Source organism: Syngnathus leptorhynchus, chromosome 6 (assembly GCF_054491065.1).
Source record: "Syngnathus leptorhynchus isolate UIUO chromosome 6, UIUO_Slep, whole genome shotgun sequence".
Lineage (NCBI taxonomy): Eukaryota > Metazoa > Chordata > Actinopteri > Syngnathiformes > Syngnathidae > Syngnathus > Syngnathus leptorhynchus.
This window is the reverse complement of record NC_141200.1, coordinates 15,075,001-15,094,761: the sequence shown is the minus strand read 5'-3', so window position 1 is coordinate 15,094,761 and position 19,761 is coordinate 15,075,001. Positions and strand designations below refer to the sequence as shown.

The following is a 19,761-nucleotide window of genomic DNA, read 5'->3' as shown; positions in this document are numbered from 1 at the left end:
TATTAATATTGTTGTCTGCAGTAATAAACAGATCAGGATGTATCATGTCAACTTTTTATTCCAAATTAAATCATCCTCCACTTTATCCTTTTCATTTTAACTCCATACAAAACAAAATACAGTGAAGCCTCGGTTTTTGACCACAATCCGTTCCAGAAGTCTGTTCGAGAAGTGAATCGTTCGAATTCCGAATCATGTTTTCCCATTACAAATAATGCACAACTGCAGCGCACAGCCGAACGCACAACCGTAGCGCCCCGCCGACCGCGCAACTGAGCCGCGCTAGTCGCATTATTGTGACAGAACGGACGCTAAAATTTAGAAAATGTTTTTAAAGTCCTAATGGACTTTCTAAAATTTAAGTGGACCTCAGTGCGCTGGGAGCTAAATTTGGTCAGATCGCACAACCGCAGCGCGCCGGGCGCTTACTGTCGTATTGCTTTAGGAGCGTCTTTGTGTTTTAGGATGGCTTTATTGCTCTCACTTGCTTCCTTTGGAGGCATGATTAGCGTTGATGCGATCCTCAGAGTAACGAGAATGTAACAACGAACGGAGTCAGTTGGCATGCGGGTCCTCTCGGCTCATCTCGCGAGGTTCGACAACCAAATTTCGTCCGACATTCGAAGCAAAAAAATTCTCAAATTTTTTGTTCGAATACCAATTTGTTCGAGAACCGGGACGTTCGAAAACCGAGGCTCCACTGTATTCATAATCACAAAATAATAATCCATAGTCCTTTTGTTGTTTGCGATCACTGTGAGTGGGCAGCGCGGACACGCAGTAGTATTTGTGTTGTCAGTAGTAAGTAGACAAAGCTCTCACCAGTAGTCCGTGGGTTATTTTGCCTTTCCCTGTGCAGCGTTACTGGCAGCGTCTCTGATCTTAGTGCTGCCTTAGTCTTGGTGTGCGGAAGTGTCTGTGTCACTGAATATTTTGCAAACGGATACCTGTGTGCGCGCGAACTGGGAAGGGACGGGGGAGAACACGCTCACACCTGATCATGAGGGTTCACTCGTGTGAATATGGCACTCCTCCTGTGGTCCTTTGTTACAACCTAGCTCACTACCGCTGTTAGGTAGTAAGACATGGTAATGTAAGATAATTTTTGCTATAATTGTTGGACAAAAATCAGAAAGACAGGCCAAACTACATGAATATATTATATATATTAAAAATATAAGAAAATAAATTGGTTGAAAACAATATTTTTAATCACTGATTAATTGTAATACATTAAAATTCCTTACACACCCCTGTAAAAGTAGTATCTTTCAATGACTTCGCCATGGTTGTTGAAGAAATATCCCAAATTTCTTCAATTAAAACTTGTGGCCCGTGTTAGCTGGTTGCCTCTGGACTCCTCATTGATTATTAGTTCCGCTTCATAAAGCACATGAATCAGACAAGCATTGCCATCTGCTTCTCAACCCATCTTTGTCCTTTGATGTGACAGTATGTTCTACTGCTAGCTAACATTGAAAATGTTATCTCTTCGTTCCAGGTTTATGATTTCCCACCCACAGTCAGTAAAGATGTTTCTGTCACTCATCGAATAAAAGAGGAGACCTATGATGTGCCATCTCATTTGACCAAAAAGAAACTTCAAACCTCAGCTGTTCCCCGCCAATATACGTTAAGTAGTCCAAACGAAGACCACAAACCAAATACAAGGCCTGAGGATGTGTATGATGTGCCACCTCCTACATTTGCCAAAAAGCATGGAGGAAGAGAGAATGTTAGCCAGCTGGCCCAGGAAATATACAACTTTCCAACTCAAGTGCACCATGGAAGTCAACCTACCCTGGATGTTTATGACATCCCAAGAGATCAAGAGGAGCGAGGAGAGAGAGAATGCACAAATATCTATGATGTCCCACCACAGGTAGGGGATTGAATTAATGTGCAATACACAGACCCAGCTATTGAGCAAAGGCAAATAATCTAAGGTTGGCATATCTCATGGCACTCCATCTACTGTTAAGATGCCTGTTTCTGTTGTCAAGCAGTCCCTTTGTTCGGCACAGTTCATCAGCAGTGGTGTGACTCCCCTTCACGTTGTAGACATTCCAATACAGTGATTACCGCACCAATCAATATATTAACTCCACTGTCAATGTGTAGTCACTGAAACCTGGTTATGTGTTTCAGGTGGTTCGTGATGGCCAGGAGTCGCACAGGGCATCTAAGCGACTTTCTGCCTCAAGCACAGGGAGCACACTGAGCAACAATTTGGCTTCATCCTTCGACATCCTTCCTGCCACTGACAATGAACTGTTCTCATCATCTCCTGCGTCTGGCGCATTTACTAGAAAACCTCTTCTGTTAGACCTGGACCCGGCCATGGAGCGCCTTTCCCGCCTTCAACAGGCTGTTGAGTTAAGTGTCTCCATAATGATGTCATTCGTCACAAGCAACTGGCGTAGCCCAGATAGCCTGGAGGGGAATCTTCCAGCCATTCACCAGGCTGCTGACCGGGTGTGCTTCACTCTCAGAGATTTTCTCGAATTTTCTCGGGGTGCTGTAACAAATGCAGGCCAGGCCACTGACCGCTCCCTGCAGACTAAATTGGGCCGACAAGTGGGCAAATTGGAGGAGGTCTTTCAGAGTTTAACTTCGCAGACTCAGAGTTTAGATGCCATTTCTTGGTTACATACAGAACTGGCCAAACAACAACCAGGTGGAGATGTCTTAGATCAACTGGTAATGACAGTGCGTGGAATCCCAGATGACACCAAGCAGCTTGCTTCCTTTCTCCATGGCAATGCCTCGTTGCTCTTCAAACGGAGTCACCAGCAACACCTACCACTTCCTCCATTGCCAGGAGGAATTAGCTCTCACGTGACAGGATCAGAAAGTGGGAGCTCTCAAGCAGGACAGAGGATAAACATTCAGTCACGACCTTTACCCTCACCCCCAAAGTTTGCTGCTGCAGAGGAAGAGGAACGTGTTGACAGTCCCTACGAGACCACCGAGGAAGGATGGATGGAGGATTATGACTATGTGCATCTACAGGTATATAGACATTATCATTCAAGTACATACAGTTAGACGTGGACAAAAGGGTTGTAAGGCATATATTAACTAACAGCAATTAATTTGGGATTCTAAGCCATTTTAAGCAACATACAGTGATAAAAAAAATCACAACATAAAACCTGTATATTTTTTTTACGTAATGTAAGGCAAGACGGCTTTATTCATAGAGCACATTTCATACGTACACAAAAATGTAAGTATCTAAAAAGACAGAATTTAAAGCTTAGTAAAGAAGTATTTTACAGAAATTACTAAAAACAGGTTTGGTGGTAGGTGGGGCAAAAATAATCACTGGAAACAGAAATTAACCATTCTAAAAATATACCATGAACAGTTTTGCCTCTAATTTTTCAAGTGTGAGCAAACACACAAGCTCCCTGTGCACACTGTGGACCACTGTATGCAACACTAAATTAAATAAATAAATGGAATATTGTCAGTGAGAACTTTACCTTGCTCGGGTTCGCATTTTGTTTTGTGTTACAGCTCGTTCCTTTCTTTTGCGCTCTCCCGCGATAATGTACCGATTCCCTGTCCCATCTTCAGTCTTTGTAGAATTCCAACAGGTTTCAAATGACATTTCTGCTGAATGGTACATTAACTATGTCTCGCACTGACACATTAAACCCACCATTAATTGCTGTGGTGAACATTCAACACTCAACCACTTGACCACTCAAATAAGTAGGAGTCATTGTGTTGTTTTGTCAGGGAAAGGAAGAGTTTGAGAAGAGCCAAAGACAACTCATGGAGAAAGGCAGCATAATCAAAAACAAGACACAATTGGAGCAACAACAGGTGCGTATGTTTTTGTGACCTTTTTGAAATTGTCAAATATCCACCCAGTTTTTTTAATGTGTGGCACATATGTCAAGAAAATTAAAACCTTCTACCCCAAACCGGTTGAACAGCTGAATAGCCAGTGTTAAAGTCAATGTCATTTTGTGTCTTGCTGAGTGACTTCTGCCTTCGATGGGAATTTGCCACATCCAATAAGTCTCACCATATATTCAGGTCATATTGGATGTGGCTCAGACAGGCTTCTGCGGTGCGTCTGGTTTTGCCTTAATGTTTAATGGAGTAAAGTCATTTCACCATGTGAGGAATCCGTGAAGTGTCCAATGGCGTTTTCAATTTGTTGCCTTGGGGCCTCAATGCAAGTTCTCAGGTCTGTTCCATTTTGACCCAAATTGGCTTGTTTTTGACCCAGTAGTTTTCAGTGTTCTCGGAAATGCGTTTTTTTTTCCTCCCTGCTGAATTTACACACGTGTTCCTTCTTTGCTTTGCTGGCATCTGAAACAAAAGCTCAGCTGTGAGAGAGCCACGCAATGTGATGGATCAGGTTACACTTTGGACTAATCGCCACTCCCCTGACTTCTTATAATTATAGATTCTGTATCCGTCTTTCTTGTGTATTAACACGGTTTCACAGAAGCATAACTGTTTTCATCTGGTTCTCAGAAGAGAGCCTGATGCTGTGGTACTAATTCTTGCTTTCTTAACAGTGCCCACAAAATGGGTAACGTCATCAAAATCCTAATCATAAATAACTTTAACAACAATCAATAACACTTTAACAACTTGCTTGTTGAAGTTGCTTAATTTAACTAACTAACTCATAAAATGAATGCCTGCAGTGTTGAGCACAAAGGGTCGTTCTTTTACTGCAAAACAAATTTAAAGACAGCTTTTTATGCATTAACAAGCAGTAGGCGAGGGACAGCCTGAACTGCTTGCTAGCCATTCACAGGGCACACATAGACAAACAACCATACACACACTTATGGGCAATTTGGAGTGCTCAATCAGGCTACCATGCATGTTTCTGGAAGAAAACCGGAGTACTCCGACGAATCTCACGCAAGCACCTTACAGGAAGGCTGAAGCCGGAATCAAACCCACGATGTCTGCACTTTGAGGCGGGCGTGCTAACCAATGTACCACTGTGCTGCTTTACTGTATTTAATGAATTTAATTCCTTTGACAAATAGCACCTGAGGATGTAAGCCTTGTTCTTTTCTCCATGACCGGACTTCTATGGTTTCCTTGGAAACCATCCAACACTAATTAAGTTCTCATAACACACAAGGTGTAACAATAAAGAAAAGGAACTGTGATTAATAGGTAAAATACTTTTGTCAGTTTTGTGCAACATCTCACTATTGTGCTGTAATATTGCTCATTTCTGTCAATGTGCTTCAAGATTTTTTTGTGGATGTACAGTATGTAGTTTATATAGCAGTTTATATACAATTCCGTTGTAACTCTCTAAGCAGTTTAAGTAATACGTAGAACAGTGTAATAACCAAGCTATGAATTGAAAAAGCATGTGTCTCTTCCTTTTCTCTGATTTTTTTTTGTTTTCAGATTTGTTGCACTTAAATTATTGAGAGCATAAGACCAATTAAAATAAATCACAAAGTAAATTTTATTTAAATATTCTATAGAATGCAATTCCTAAAGCTGATTTCTTTTATTAACTGGGGCGAGGGGGAACCTTTGTTTGTTTAGTGTTTATATCAATTATTGAAACCCAGTGTTTGCAATAAGCGGGGATGACAACAGAATTAATTGCAGCAAGTCATCCAGGTCCTGAAAGAGCAAAGCAGAACCCGACCATCAAACTGTCTGACTCTAGGCATGATTTTTTTTTTTTTTTAATTATTATAATTTTCAGACTATAATTCACTTTTTTTTTCATAGTTTGGATGGGGGGGCGACTAATATGTGATTTTTTTTCCACAAATTTTCAAAATTCAAAAAGCCGCGATGTAGTGAAACCGCGATAAACGAACCGCGATGTAGCAAGGGATTACTGTCATATGAACTGCAAGTGACGTCACCGACGCCGTGCGGCGGTTGTTTACATAAAGGACAAAGGATTCGATCACGGGATGACAAAGATGACGAAGGGCCCCACGTTTGAAGGATTTAATGATTTGGAGTGACACAAGGTTTGAAAAACGTATTTATGTTCTAGTTATTTGATATATTTTATTTCGTGTAGCAACTTGTATATGTTTTTATCATTACAGTTCAGTAGTTGTTGGCTTGTTGAACTCTTGTTTTGTTAAATAAAGAGCCGTTTACCAAACCCATGTCTTTCCTGGTACTTTGTTAACGCTACAATATAGTTATATACTAGATCTGTGCGGCACGCGCGCGGCGTTGTTGATATAAAGGACGAGGAATTTGATTGATGGATTTAATATTAGGAGTGACACAGATGGTTTGATAATATTGTTGTTATATGAAAGATATTTGAAATATACTTTATATATATCGTTATATGGGTCTGTGGAATAATTAGAAATGCAACTTACAACGAGTCCGACGTCAGCGGCGTGGCGCATATGCGGCGCATACGCGGCATTGTTTACATAAAGGACGATTAATGGATTTAATGAATTGGAGTGACACAGATGGTTTGATAAACGTGTTATTTATGTAATACTTATTTGAATAACTCAGAATGTTACGTCAGGCCTGTTCTCAGCTCCTCGTTTGTGTATATGTCACGTTAGCATACCGTATTGTTTAGCCTGTTGTTGCTGGTTCATGTCTGTTCTTGGTGTTAGATTTTGACAAATAAATTTGCCCCAAAAGTGCGACTTATACTCCAGTGCGACTTATATATGTTTTTTTTTTTCACTTTATTGTGCATTTTATGGCTGGTGTGACTTATACTCCAGAGCGACTTATAGTCCAAAAATTACAGTAAATGCCCTTTTTCAACTGTAACAGGCAGCACACCCTCCAAAAAGATCAACTTTGGCTTTATCAGGCCACAGAATTTTTGTCTTAGTCATGAAAGGTGTTTCTTGGCAAATTAAGATGAGCATTGTGTTTATTTTTTTTCTCCCATGGGACCAGAACCCTGCCCCCCCCCCCCCCACACACACACACACATACACACACACACACACACACACACACTTTTAGACACTGCAAGTTATGTTTACTTTTGTGAAACTTTGATTAATACGTAAAAAAATATCAGTCATCAGGAAGGGGGCAAATCTTTTTTCCCCACACCATCGTATTTTAATGCAGCATTGGTGAAAGGTCTTCATTCTATCATCTGTTTTGAGTAGTCTCACAAATCGCATATTGGTTGCAATTGTTCCAAACTGGAATTTTGAAGTACCGTGATTTAGATAATTTTAAATTGTACAATTAACTACCATACTCTCTCTCCTTCTAATACAACAGATCAAACAGTTTGAACGACTCGAGCAGGAAGTGAGCCGACCGATCAACAATGACATGACTGGCTGGGCTCCATCAATGATTCATCCTCAAAATGGCTCCTCCAAGTTGTGCCACGTCGACCGCCAACTTCTTCTCTTTTACCTCGAGCAGTCTGAGCAGAACTTCACAACCGTTAACAATGCTATTGATGCCTTTTTCACTGCCGTCAACTCCAATCAGCTGCCCAAGGTCTTTGTGGCTCACAGCAAGCTCGTCATCCTTAGCGCACATAAGCTAGTTTTCATTGGCGACACGCTATCCCGTCAGGCCAAGTCACCTGAAGTTCAAGCGGACGTAGGTCAGAGCAGCAACACCCTCTGTAATAAGCTCAAAGACATCGTCATCAGTACTAAGACAGCAGCACTGCAATATCCATCACCTGGAGCAACCAGGGAAATGAGTGAACAAGTGAGGGAACTGGCAGGATGTACACAGCAATTTAAAATGGTGCTTGGACAGCTGTTGATGTTATAGACTGACCAGGAATCAGATGCTATTGACAAAAGAGCAATGCCAAAGTCAGGATTTGCTCTCTGGCATGTAAGTACATGCCAAGCAGCATAATTCACAGAGGAAACCTGAAAAACTTCTGGACAGGGCCACTGCATTTGATTCTTTCTGCTTTTATATAATATAGCTCAAGAGGTCCCATGGAACTCTGGATCAAATGAGTCTGTGACTTTCTCTGACATGCATGAGTGGATATCAGAGAAGCTATATATATATATATACAGCACCTGAGGTCAGAAGTATGTATATACACTTACACACACACAGTGGAGCCTCGGTTTTTGAACGTCCCGGTTCTCGAACAATTCGGTATTCGAACAAAAAATTCGAGATTTTTTTGCTTCGGATGTCGGACAAAATTTCGTTGTCGAACCTCGCGAGATGAGCCGAGAGGACAAGCATGCCAACTGACTTTGTTCGTTATGACATTCTCGCTACTCTGAGGATTGCATCAAATGAAGCAAGTGGGAGCAGTAAAGCCATCCTAAAACACAAAGACGCTCCTAAAGCAATGCGACAGTGAGCGCCCGGCGCGCTGCGGTTGCGCGATCGGACCAAATTAAGCCCCTTGCGCACTGAGGTCCACTTAAATTAAATATTTTCTAAATTTTAGCGACCGCTCTGTCACAATAATGCGACCAGCGAGGTGCAGTTGCGCGATTGGCGGCGCACTACGGTTGCACGTTTGGCGGCGCACTACGGTTGCGCATTCGGCAGTGCGCTGCAGTTGCGCGATCGGACAAAATTAAGCTCCCTGCGCACCGAGGTCCACTTAAATTTTAGAAAGTAAGTCAGGACTGTAAAAATATTTTCTAAATTTCAGCGATGGCTCTGTCACAATCATGCGACCAGCGCGGTGCAGTTGCGCCACGGTTGCGTGTTCGGCAGTGCGCTGCAGTTGCGCAATCGGACAAAATCAAATTTCCTGCGGACTGAGGTCCACTTAAATTTTGGAAAGTACATCAGGACTTTAAAAATCCATCCCTCTATTTCCTGAACCGCTCAGTCCCCACGGGGGTCGCGGCTATGCTGGAGCCTATCCCAGCTGTCATCGGGCAGTAGGCAGGGCACACCCTGAACTGGTTGCCAACCAATCGCAGGGCACACAGAGACGAACAACCATTCGCACTCGCACTCACACCTAGGGACAATTTGGAGTGCTCAATCTGCCTATCAAGCATGTTTTTGGGATGTGGGAGGAAACCGGAGTGCCCGGAGAAAACCCACGCGGACACGGGGAGAACATGCAAACTCCACACAGGGAGGGCCAGAGGTGGAATCGAACCCGCACCCTCCTAACTGTGAGGCGGACGTGCTACCCACTGCTCCACCGAGCCGCCCGACTTTAAAAATATTTTCTAAATTTCAGTGGCCGGTCTGTCAATATGTGACCAGCGTGGTGCAGTTGCGTGGTCGGCGACGCGCTACGGTTGCGCGTTCGGCGGTGCGCTGCAGTTGCGCGATCGGACAAAAATGCGCAAATGAAAAAATGACGGTTTTTTTTTGCTTCGAACGGATTAAAAAATGTTCCCATTATTTCTAATGGGAAAACATGATCCGGAATTCGAATGATTCACTTCTCAAACAGCCTTCTGGAACGGATTGTGTTCGAAAACTGAGGCTTCACTGTATGTGTATGTGTATATATATATATATCCATCCATCCATTTTCTGAACCGCTTTGTCCCCACGGGGGTCGCGGGCGTGCTGGAGCCTATCCCAGGCGTCATCGGGCAGCAGGCGGGGGGACACCCTGAACTGGTTGCCAGCCAATCGCAGGGCACACAGAGACGAACAACCATCTGCACTCGCACTCACACCTAGGGGCAATTTGGAGTGCTCAATCGGCCTACCAAGCATGATTTTGGGATGTGGGAGGAAACTGGAGTGCCCGGAGAAAACACACACATATATATATGTTGGTATATATGTTGTGGGATGTTTGAAAAAACAAATAAGACATCTTTTTACACACAGCAGGATGAAACTTTTAGGTTTGACTTTTACAGACTGTACATATCTTATTCTCTTTTAATGTCTGCCAATAATTTATATATATATATATATATATATATATATATATATATATATATATATATATATATATATATATATATATATATATATATATATATATATATATATATATTTGTTTGAATGTATTCACAATGAAACATGAGTATCACTCAGTACAGGTCCCGAGCAAAAGCGGGGAAAATATGTAAATAAATTGTAGATGTTTGTGAGTTGTTGTTGGGCAATTCCATTGATAACATACTGACTCATTGTGATCGGCTTTGATTCACAGTAGAAGTAGCTGAATCCCTGTGCAAGATGCTGAGGCACGACCTGCCATAAGATGCTGCACTCAGTGTGTAAATTATCTCACGGTACTCCTAAAGCCTTAGACAAGTGAAGTTCATATCAGAAATACATTAATTCCTGTGTTGTTTATGTTTATTTTGTTTGTTTTTTGAGTGTCTGCCATCTGCAGGGTGTCCGGACTCTCCCTTCGAGATAGGGTGAGAAGCCTGGTCATCCGCGAGGGACTCTTAAGTCGAGCCGCTGCTCTTCCACGTTGAAGTGGCTTGGGCATCTGATTAGAAGGCCTTCTGGACACCTCCCTGATGTGGTGTTTCGGGCATGTCTCACGAGCAAGAGACTTAGGACATGCTGGAGAGACTGTGTTTCTCTACTGGCCTGGGATTGCCTTGAGATCCCTCCACAAGAGTTGGAAGAAGTGGTTGGGGAGAGGGAAGTTTGGGCTTCTCTGCTGAAGCTGCTGCCCCTATGACCCAAAGGGGTAGAGGATGGATGGTCTTTTGAACGATTCCACTATGACTGTCTTACACTGTTAAAATGACTGCTGTGAAAAAGGCCCATAAACAAATGCTAGTGTTTGTCAAAAACCTCTGCATGGTCTAACTCAAAATACAATAAACATGATATAGCATAGTGCATTCTCATCCCTAAATGATCTGTTTGAATTTGAAATGTTTCATAATGGATATGCAAAAGTGACAACCATGGAAATAATCAGGTTGTCTTTTGCAAAATGAGACTGAAGCCATTTATTTCAAACCTTTTATACATTTCATGTGAATGAACAGTTGTTCAAAGTCAACCTCTGTTAAACCTCTATTTTGGAAGTCACACTAGTGATACTACAAACAACGTTAAAATGTTTCCTTTAAATTATGAAGATATATTTCCACCCATCCATTTTCTGAACCGCTTTGTCCCCACGGGGGTCGCGGGCGTGCTGGAGCCTATCCCAGCCGTCATCGGGCAGTAGACGGGGGACACCCTGAACCGGTTGCCAGCTAATCGCAGGGCACACAGAGACAAACAACCATCCACACTCGCATTCATACCTAGGGACAATTTTGAGTCTTCAATCGGCCTACCAAGCATGTTTTTGGGATGTGGGAGGAAACCAGAGTGCCCGGAGAAAACCCAAGGGGACACGGGGAGAACATGCAAACTCCACACAGGGAGGGCCGGAGGTGGACTTGAACCCGCACCCTCCTAACTGTCAGGCAGACGTGCTACCCAGCGCTCCACCGAGCCGCCTGAAGATATATTTTCAAATACAAAATAAAATTGTGCACTAGTATTGTTTTATACTAGCTGTGGTATTGTGTACCGCCTGAAAAAAATACTGATCCAACTACTACACTAATCGACTTTAAAACACAGTAATGTTGTAGGCCGAAGTGTTCATTAAATAAAAAGTAGAAGTTTTATTCCTAACGAAAAGAAAATGTATATTTATGGGAATCTACTGTAACAATGTGCATGATTTGAAAATTAACGCTGCGGTTAAAAAACCTGTAATGATGCAATTCAAATATATCGCACGAAAAAGTAAACGAGCAAGATGCATAAAAGCAGTTGAATTAAATGCAAAATGTATTGTACTATGATTTATACTTTAACAGACCTAAACTGTGCTTGATTACATTGATTAAAAATGGGGGTAACAGGCTGTATGCATCGCGATAGGTTTCTAGTGGTAAATTCAATTGCATGTCTTAAATGTGTTTAATTTTATTTAATTTGGTGATTATTTCTCATCGCCAGAAATAACTCATGTACCACACTTGGGTAACCACTAATCAAAGGGAATGGTAAATAAATGGGCTTCTCTTGTATCATGTATTACTACCTTCAAGGTACCCAAAGCACCTCTTTCTGCCACAATTTTATGGAATACACTATGCAGTATTATCATCATAAAAATATAATAGCTCATTTACACAATGACGCAGCACCAGGAGCAACTAAAGTTTTCGGATTTTACTCAAGGATGCGTCAGATGGGGATCAAATTTGCAACCTTTGGATTGCGGGACAGCCACTTTACTACCCAAACTGTATGTATATGTATGTATTTGTTATTTCATTGGCGATGTGGTCAATGTAATAAATGTACACCCTCAAAGTTAGTTTGTTGTAGCGTGTTTATTTACAGCGTTTTCCCACCCATCAGGTGAAGTGACTGCAACATACATAAAATGGCATTACCAAGATTAACATCTTGGAGTTTCTTGACAATTCCTTTGTCATGGATTTAAAGGACATAATACAGAATTATCACAATTGTCATAGCTAGAAAGCAATTATAATAATAATAATTCATTGAATTTATATAGCACTTTTCAATGACCCAAAGACGCTTTACAGGGAATAAAAAGGGTGGGGATATACGGGGGTACAATAGGATATAGTTAATAACAAGACATCGGTCAGCAGTGCAAAGGAGATGGATGGAACAGCAGGAGGGGCGGGAGCAGAGGTTGTTGAGGTTGGCAATACGAGAGGTATGAACCTTATGAAAAAGAATGGTTTTAATTTTATCTTTCGAAGCAAAGAGCAGGGAGTTTTGCTGAAGTTTTATCAGAATAATTATACTGGACACAGATGCCATTACATGATGTCAACACATTTTAAAAAGTACTTGGAAAGAAGCATAGACAAACTCCTCGGATTTATTATGATAAATGCCCTTTTACCAAAACAGGGTTGAGTTCCAGTGGATTGTCAGTGTTTCCATTAATAAATTTTTTCCCTCAACTATTTTCAGGAGAAAGCAACTTGTAACGTGCGTATGTATATATTCTCCATTAATCATCCCCTTGCTGTTTGGGTCGTTGCAGTTTTTCAAAAGTAATATTAGTGTAGTCAAATTGGTCAAGTCTCCATTTACTCAACTGTGTTGTTGCTTGGCATGAAAGGGATATATTAAGACTAAACATTATCGACAAGATCAAACTAAAACAAAAACATTGTTTATGAAATCAAAACTGTCATGAACTAGACACCTGGGAGAATTAGAAGTCTCCAGATCCAAAAAAATTATGTCAATGGAAGGCAGCCAGCTGCCCTCAACATCATATAGGAACATGGATTAAAAAAATGACAGGCTTGTTTAATATCGATCTTTACACAAACTACATCACGTAAATAATTTACAACCCCTGCAGCTTTCTTCCACAATACCCAAAGAACTTATGGATCTTTTCCCTGATTATAAATAAGTCTGTTGAAAATAACTTCAAATCACTCTCTGGAATTTATATTTAAACATCTAAAATGATCTTCAAAAGTTCTCTTTGATGCATGAACTTATTGCCATTTTGTAAACCAAACACATTCCTCATCAGTGGACATCGTCCTGCATACTGAGTGACAAGTAGTCGGAACCTACGTATATTGTATTTCTGCTCATACAATGAGCATTCTCAACTTGAATTTGCTTTTCCTTGTTTTAGCCGAGAAGAATTCATTCTTGGCGTGATCGATCAGCAGGTAATAAAGACACATCCAAGGCCTAACACGTCTCAATTTGTCCAAGCCACAGCAACTTCCAACAAGTAATAAGGCCAGGCCAGCCTTGTCAGTGCTTGCTAAAGGGTGGCGAGAACTCGAAGGAAGGAAATAACAACAATCAAAAAGGACTGTCCCACACCGAAAACTAAAGCCTCCAGAGAGATCATCCTCTTTCCTGCTGCCTTGTAAACACCCGCGATGGCTGCACCTATGTCAAACACAAGAAAACACATTTAAATTAGAGCTACATGACATTGAGAGAAACATGCGAGTTGGATATTGTGATAATGATATCGCTAAAATATTTAACATGCCTAAGGAAATGACGTGTTATTATCTAATGGATAATAATTTGTGATGGGAAAAAAAGCTTCATGAACCAGTTGTTGTATTCTTTGGTTACTCTCGATGGCAATGTTGGTTTAAAGTGAGGGAAGAAAACCATACTTATTGCCCCCCGGCTAGGCGCCTGCACATTGGGGTTCACCCCGGTGAGCGAGAGGGTAGCCTCCCTCCGCCTTCGGGTGGGGGGACTGGTCCTGACTGTTGTTTGTGTCTATGCACCGAACGGCAGCTCAGAGTACCCACCCTTCTTAGAGTCCCTGGAGGAAGTGCTGGAGAGCGCTCCTTCTGGGGACTCCATCGTTCTACTGGGTGACTTCAATGCTCACGTGGGCAATGACAGTGAGACCTGGAAGGGCGTGATTGGGAGGAACGGCCCTCCCGATCTGAACCCGAGCGGTGTTCTATTATTGGACTTCTGTGCTCGACACGGATTTTCTATAATGAACACCATGTTCAAGCATAAGGGTGTCCATGTGTGCACTTGGCACCAGGACACCCTAGGCCGCAGTTCGTTGATCGACCTTGTAGTCGTGTCATCGGATTTGCGACCGTATGTTTTGGACACTCGGGTGAAGGGAGGGGCGGAGCTGTCAACTGATCACCACCTGGTGGTGGGTTGGCTCCGATGGTGGGGGAAGATGCCGGTCCGACCTGGCAGACCCAAACGCTCTATGAGGGTCTGCTGGGAACGTCTGGCAGAATCCCCTGTCAGGAAGAGCTCCAACTCCCACCTCCGGCAGAGCTTTTCCCACATCCCGGGGGAGGCGGGGGACATTGAGTCCGAGTGGACCATGTTCCACGCCTCCATTGTTGAGGCAGCCGACCGGAGCTGTGGCCGTAAGGTTGTTGGTGCCTGTCGTGGCGGCAATCCCCGAACCCGCTGGTGGACACCGGCGGTAAGGGATGCAGTCAAGCTGAAGAAGGAGTCCTATAGGGCCGTTTTGGCCTGCAGGACTCCGGAAGCAGCTGACAGGTACCGGATGTCCAAGCGGAACGCGGCTTCGGCGGTTGCTGAGGCAAAAACCCGGGCGTGGGAGGAGTTTGGCAAGGCCATGGAGAATGACTTCCGGACGGCTTCAAGGAAATTCTGGTCCACCATCCGGCGTCTCAGGAGGGGGAAGCAGTGCACGGTCAACACTGTTTACAGTGGAGATGGTGTGCTGCTGACCTCGACTCGGGATGTCGTGAGTCGGTGGGGGGAATACTTCGAAGACCTCCTCAATTCCACCGACACGCCTTCCATTGTGGAAGCAGGGCCTGAGGACTCTGAGGCGGACTCTCCAATCTCGGAGGTCGAAGTCACTGAGGTAGTTAAAAAACTCCTCGGTGGCAAGGCCCCGGGGGTGGATGAGATCCGCCCGGAGTTCTTAAAGGCTCTGGATGTTGTGGGGCTGTCATGGCTGACACGCCTCTACAGCATTGCGTGGACATCGGGGACGGTGCCTCTGGATTGGCAGACTGGGTGGGGTGGTGGTTCCCCTCTTTAAGAAGGGGGACCGGAGGGTGTGTTCCAATTACAGGGGAAATCAGACTCCTCAGCCTCCCTGGTAAGGTCTATTCAGGGGTGCTGGAGAGGAGGATCCGTCGGGAGGTCGAGCCTCGGATTCAGGAGGAGCAGTGTGGCTTTCGTCCTGGCCGTGGAACAGTGGACCAGCTCTACACCCTCGGCAGGATCCTCGAGGGTGCATGGGAGTTCGCCCAACCAGTCCACATGTGTTTTGTGGACTTGGAGAAGGCGTTCGACCGTGTCCCTCGGGAGGTTCTCTGGAGGGTGCTTCGGGAGTACAGGGTGCCGAGCCAACTCATAAGGGCGGTTCGGTCCCTGTATCACCAATGCCAGAGTTTGGTCCGCATTTCCGGCAGTAAGTCGGATTCGTTCCCAGTGAGGGTTGGACTCCGCCAAGGCTGCCCTTTGTCACCGATTCTGTTCATAATTTTTATGGACAGAATTTCTAGGCGCAGCCGAGGCGTTGAGGGGGTCCGGTTTGGGGACCTTAGCATCGTGTCACTGCTTTTTGCAGATGACGTGGTGCTGTTGGCTTCTTCAGTCTGTGATCTCCAGCTTTCACTGGAGCGGTTCGCAGCCGAGTGTGAAGCGGTCGGGATGAGGGTCAGCACCTCCAAATCAGAGTCCATGGTCCTCGGTCGGAAAAGGGTGGAATGCCCTCTCCGGATCGGGGATGAGATCCTGCCCCAAGTGGAGGAGTTCAAGTATCTTGGGGTCTTGTTCACGAGTGAGGGCAGGATGAAGCGCGAGATCGACAGGCGGATCGGTGCAGCGTCGGCAGTAATGCGGACTCTGTACCGGTCCGTCGTGGTGAAGAGAGAGCTGAGCCAAATGGCAAAGCTCTCCATTTACCGGTCGATCTACGCTCCTACCCTCACCTATGGTCACGAGCTATGGGTCGTGACCGAAAGAACGAGATCCAGGATACAAGTGGCCGAAATGAGTTTCCTCCGCAGGGTGTCCGGGCTCTCCCTTAGAGATAGGGTGAGAAGCTCGGTCATCTGGGAGAGACTCGGAGTAGAGCCGCTGCTCTTCCACGTTGAGAGGAGCCAGATGAGGTGGCTCGGGCATCTCATCAGGATGCCTCCTGGACGCCTCCCTGGGGAGGTGTTCCGGGCATGTCCCACCGGTAGGAGACCCCGGGGACGACCCAGGACGCGCTGGAGAGACTACGTCTCTCGGCTGGCCTGGGAACGCCTTGGGATCCCCCGGGATGAGCTGGATGAAGTGGCTGGGGAGAGGGAGGTCTGGGAGTCCCTCCTAAAGCTGCTGCCCCCGCGACCTGACCCCGGATAAGCGGAAGAAGATGGATGGATGGATGGATGGGTTTTAAGAAATGGCAAGTCGGTGGGCTTTCAGCTCTTTGGTGAACAGAGAGTGCCATCTAGTGGTCTAAGTAAGCACAACAATGGGTTCACGAATCATCTTGAAGCTTTATTTGCCCACCATTGATAAAAATACTGGGGCGCCATGGTAAGGCATTGGTTGGCACGGCCACCTCACAGTTCAGATGATTCGGGTTTGATTCCTCCTCCAGTCCTCCATGTGTGGAGTTTGCATGTTCTCCCCGAGCTCCAGTTTCCTCACACATTCTCAAAAAAACATGCATGGTAGGCCGATTGAGCACTCCAAATTGTCCATAGTTACGAGTGCAGATGTTTGTTCGTTTACATGTGCCCTGTGATTGGCTGCCAACCACTTCAGGGTGTCCCCCATCTATTTAATGTCACAAAGGCCGAGAACCTACTTGTGAGGACTCCTCCACCCACAGGACCAACGATGCCCATTAAGAGGATGGCAATGGGCATCAATCGGGCCATTTTGTGCTGCCGAAGTGCAACAAATGATAGCAGACAAGCAGGCAGGTGGAAGACCAGAGAGGAGACTGATGCCCAGAGAAAAACTCCATACCACATTTCTGTTAAAAAGATAAAATAAAAACACATCATACACTGATCCAAAATGTGGTTACCGGCTCCCTCAAGTTGTTCATTACCAACAAAATTAGAGGCTTCCTTTAAAAATTCTTAATGTCTTTTATAAAGGATATCATCAAATGGTGTCCACAGATGGACTCCAATCCAGCGATCAAAAAAGCTCACGATCAGTATAAACATCAGCGTTCAATCTAACCTTTGTGTAAAAGGCTGTAAATAGTTACTGAATTGTTACATTTTTCCAGTATTTTATTTTTAATGCTCGCTCTGCTAATAGTAATAACCAGGAGGCTGCCTTCTCAGTTTTACTATTTAATGTACCAGAAAGATCGACACACAGACGTGAAGCCTTCTCTGCAAGATTGTGCAAGAAAAGGGTCACAGCTTGCAGTCTTAACTGAAATCAACTAATGTGGAAAGAGAGCAAGAAAAGGGTCAGAGCAGGATGACGGCATAGCGCAAACTGCCGAGCTAATCACGTATGCCATAGAGACCTATTCCAACAGAAAGTATTTTTTTTTACTCGTTATATTAGGAATAAGCCCCCGCCTCCCCAAAAAAGTTTAGGGAGCCATATTGCATGATCATATGAATCTAGCTGTAACATAAGAGGAACATCATCTACTGTACAGCTGCGAGTTCTACTACAGATGTACGCATTGGAAGCATTGGTAATATGCTATATTAAAAAAAATAGACATAGGTAAAATACACCTATGAGTGAAACTTCACGCCCCACAAATGACTTGAATCCAGTCCCAAGTGTGGTTCGGATATGAAGCTCGTGACTTGCTTGGTTGACAATCATAGCGACGTAATGTATACAAATCATTCAGAGCAATATAAACCTACCGGAGAAATCAGCAAGAGATGTGTCGTTGTATCGATGAGTGGCATTTTTTCTTGGTACTAAATTCATTCCAAGTAATTGTTCTAATATATCATTTTCGCCATACTGGTCCATATTTCCCGAAAATCTTCGACGGTTGGCGGACTGAAAGGGTAAAAGCTACTGTTCAGATTTTGTTTTTTTGTTCGTGGTTTTCTTCTTCTTCTTCTTCTTCTTCTTCTTCTTCTTCTTCTTCGTTGGGGTTTAACGGCAGCTTGCATCCTATTAGTTGCATTGCCGCCCCTACTTTTTTTTTTCACATCACAACACTAAATTCTCTTCACCAGCCCAGTGCTCTTTAAAAACTCAAATAACCAGCGCTTTCCCCTCCCACTTGACCCTACTTCAAGAATGGTTTTCACCGATATTCCCTCAAGCCTTTCTGTCCGCAGCTTCCCCATCAACTCAACCCTTTGCCCATAATATTTCCTACAGGAAAGCAGCGCATGTTGCACCGTCTCCTCCTCCTGACACTCAGAGCACAGCCCATCCCGGTGTTTCCCCAGAAGGTGGAGAGTGCTGTTAAGAAAAGTATGTCCTATCCTCAGTCTGGCAACAATGACTTCATCCTTCCTTTTCCACCCTCCTCTCCCACACTCATGAACTGACTCAGCCACTCTACTACACACTGAGAACAGGTGCCTCCCTTTGCTCTCCTGCTCCCACCGCTGTTGCCACTGCAGCATCACTTCCCTCCACACAATACTTTTACCCTTAGACTTAGACAGCGCTATGTTGGTCTCCACACGCTCTTTTTTCACTGTCTCTTTTGCCAGTTTGTCAGCCCTCTCATTCGCCAGGATACCCACATGTGCTGGAACCCACATCAGTGCTACCTTAACCCCCCTCGCTGCGACATCCCTAACAGCCAAAAGAATTTCCTGAATAAGGTCCTGTCGGCTCAGAGAACTGCCCCTCCCAATACTTTTAACTGCATACACAGAGTCACTACATACCAAGAAATTACAATTTACAAGTTGCTCCGCCCATTGCACTGCCATCAGGATAGCAGCCAATTCCACAGTGAACACACTTAGATTGTCCGATGTTCTCTTACATTACTGTACATTTAATTTATTTATGTAAAATGCTGCCCCTGTAGCCCCAGTTTCCTGGTCCTTTGAACCATCCGTAAAGGCTAGTATATGGTCAGAGTAGTTCTCCACCACCCGGCATTGAAACTCACGCACCAGATTTGCCTCTTTGTCCCTTAACTTGACTTCAAGCAGCTTTAGATCAACCTCTGGGGCCCTCAGCTGCCACAGAGGAGTCACTGGCCACAATACCACTGGGCAGAAATTCATGCCGTAAACAACCACCTCTTGCGCCACTGTCTCCCCAGTCCACCCAAAGCTTTCCCCTCTCCCTGCCCCTCTCTCCCAGCTCGCCTGAAATGCTGACTTAACTGGATGGTCATCCCCTTGCCACCTCAGGCTAACCCAGTAATTAGCCTGG

The 19,761-nt window shown here is 44.3% G+C and overlaps 2 protein-coding genes across 6 annotated transcripts in view; one reads left to right on the top strand and one right to left on the bottom strand.

The window, feature by feature from the left end:
• Positions 1-9,858, top strand: part of bcar1 (BCAR1 scaffold protein, Cas family member) — a 32,012-nt gene extending 22,154 nt beyond the window's left edge. For 3 of the 5 annotated variants that reach the window (XM_085913594.1, XM_085913592.1, XM_085913593.1), the window contains 4 exons: positions 1,502-1,882; positions 2,149-3,012; positions 3,748-3,834; positions 7,249-9,858. In XM_085913594.1, the coding sequence (XP_085769720.1) occupies positions 1,502-1,882; positions 2,149-3,012; positions 3,748-3,834; positions 7,249-7,761 (1,845 nt within the window). In that variant the 3' untranslated portion in view covers positions 7,762-9,858. Of the gene's footprint in view, positions 1-1,501; positions 1,883-2,148; positions 3,013-3,747; positions 5,991-7,248 lie in introns of all 5 variants that reach the window. The other 2 variants (XR_015066342.1, XR_015066343.1) reach the window with 2 other exon arrangements.
• A 2,387-nt stretch (positions 9,859-12,245) lies between these two features.
• On the bottom strand, positions 12,246-19,640 carry tmem170a (transmembrane protein 170A). Its single transcript, XM_085914307.1, has 3 exons — positions 18,270-19,640; positions 17,228-17,398; positions 12,246-13,836 (listed from the first exon to the last, which is right to left on the bottom strand). The coding sequence occupies exons 1-3, from the start codon at positions 18,379-18,381 to the stop codon at positions 13,706-13,708; spliced, it is 414 nt and encodes a 137-aa protein (XP_085770433.1). The 5' UTR covers positions 18,382-19,640; the 3' UTR covers positions 12,246-13,705.
• Between the last annotated feature and the right edge of the window lie 121 nt (positions 19,641-19,761).

Excerpts from the sequence above, each read along its gene's own strand:
- tmem170a (XM_085914307.1), bottom strand. The coding sequence starts at position 18,381 with ATGGACCAGTATGGCGAAAATGATATATTAGAACAATTACTTGGAATG. Across the intron at positions 17,399-18,269 it reads ATCTCTTGCTGATTTCTCCG|AAATGTGGTATGGAGTTTTT; the intron begins GTAGGTTTATAT and ends TCTTTTTAACAG. Across the intron at positions 13,837-17,227 it reads GGGTGGAGGAGTCCTCACAA|GTGCAGCCATCGCGGGTGTT; the intron begins GTAGGTTCTCGG and ends TGTTTGACATAG.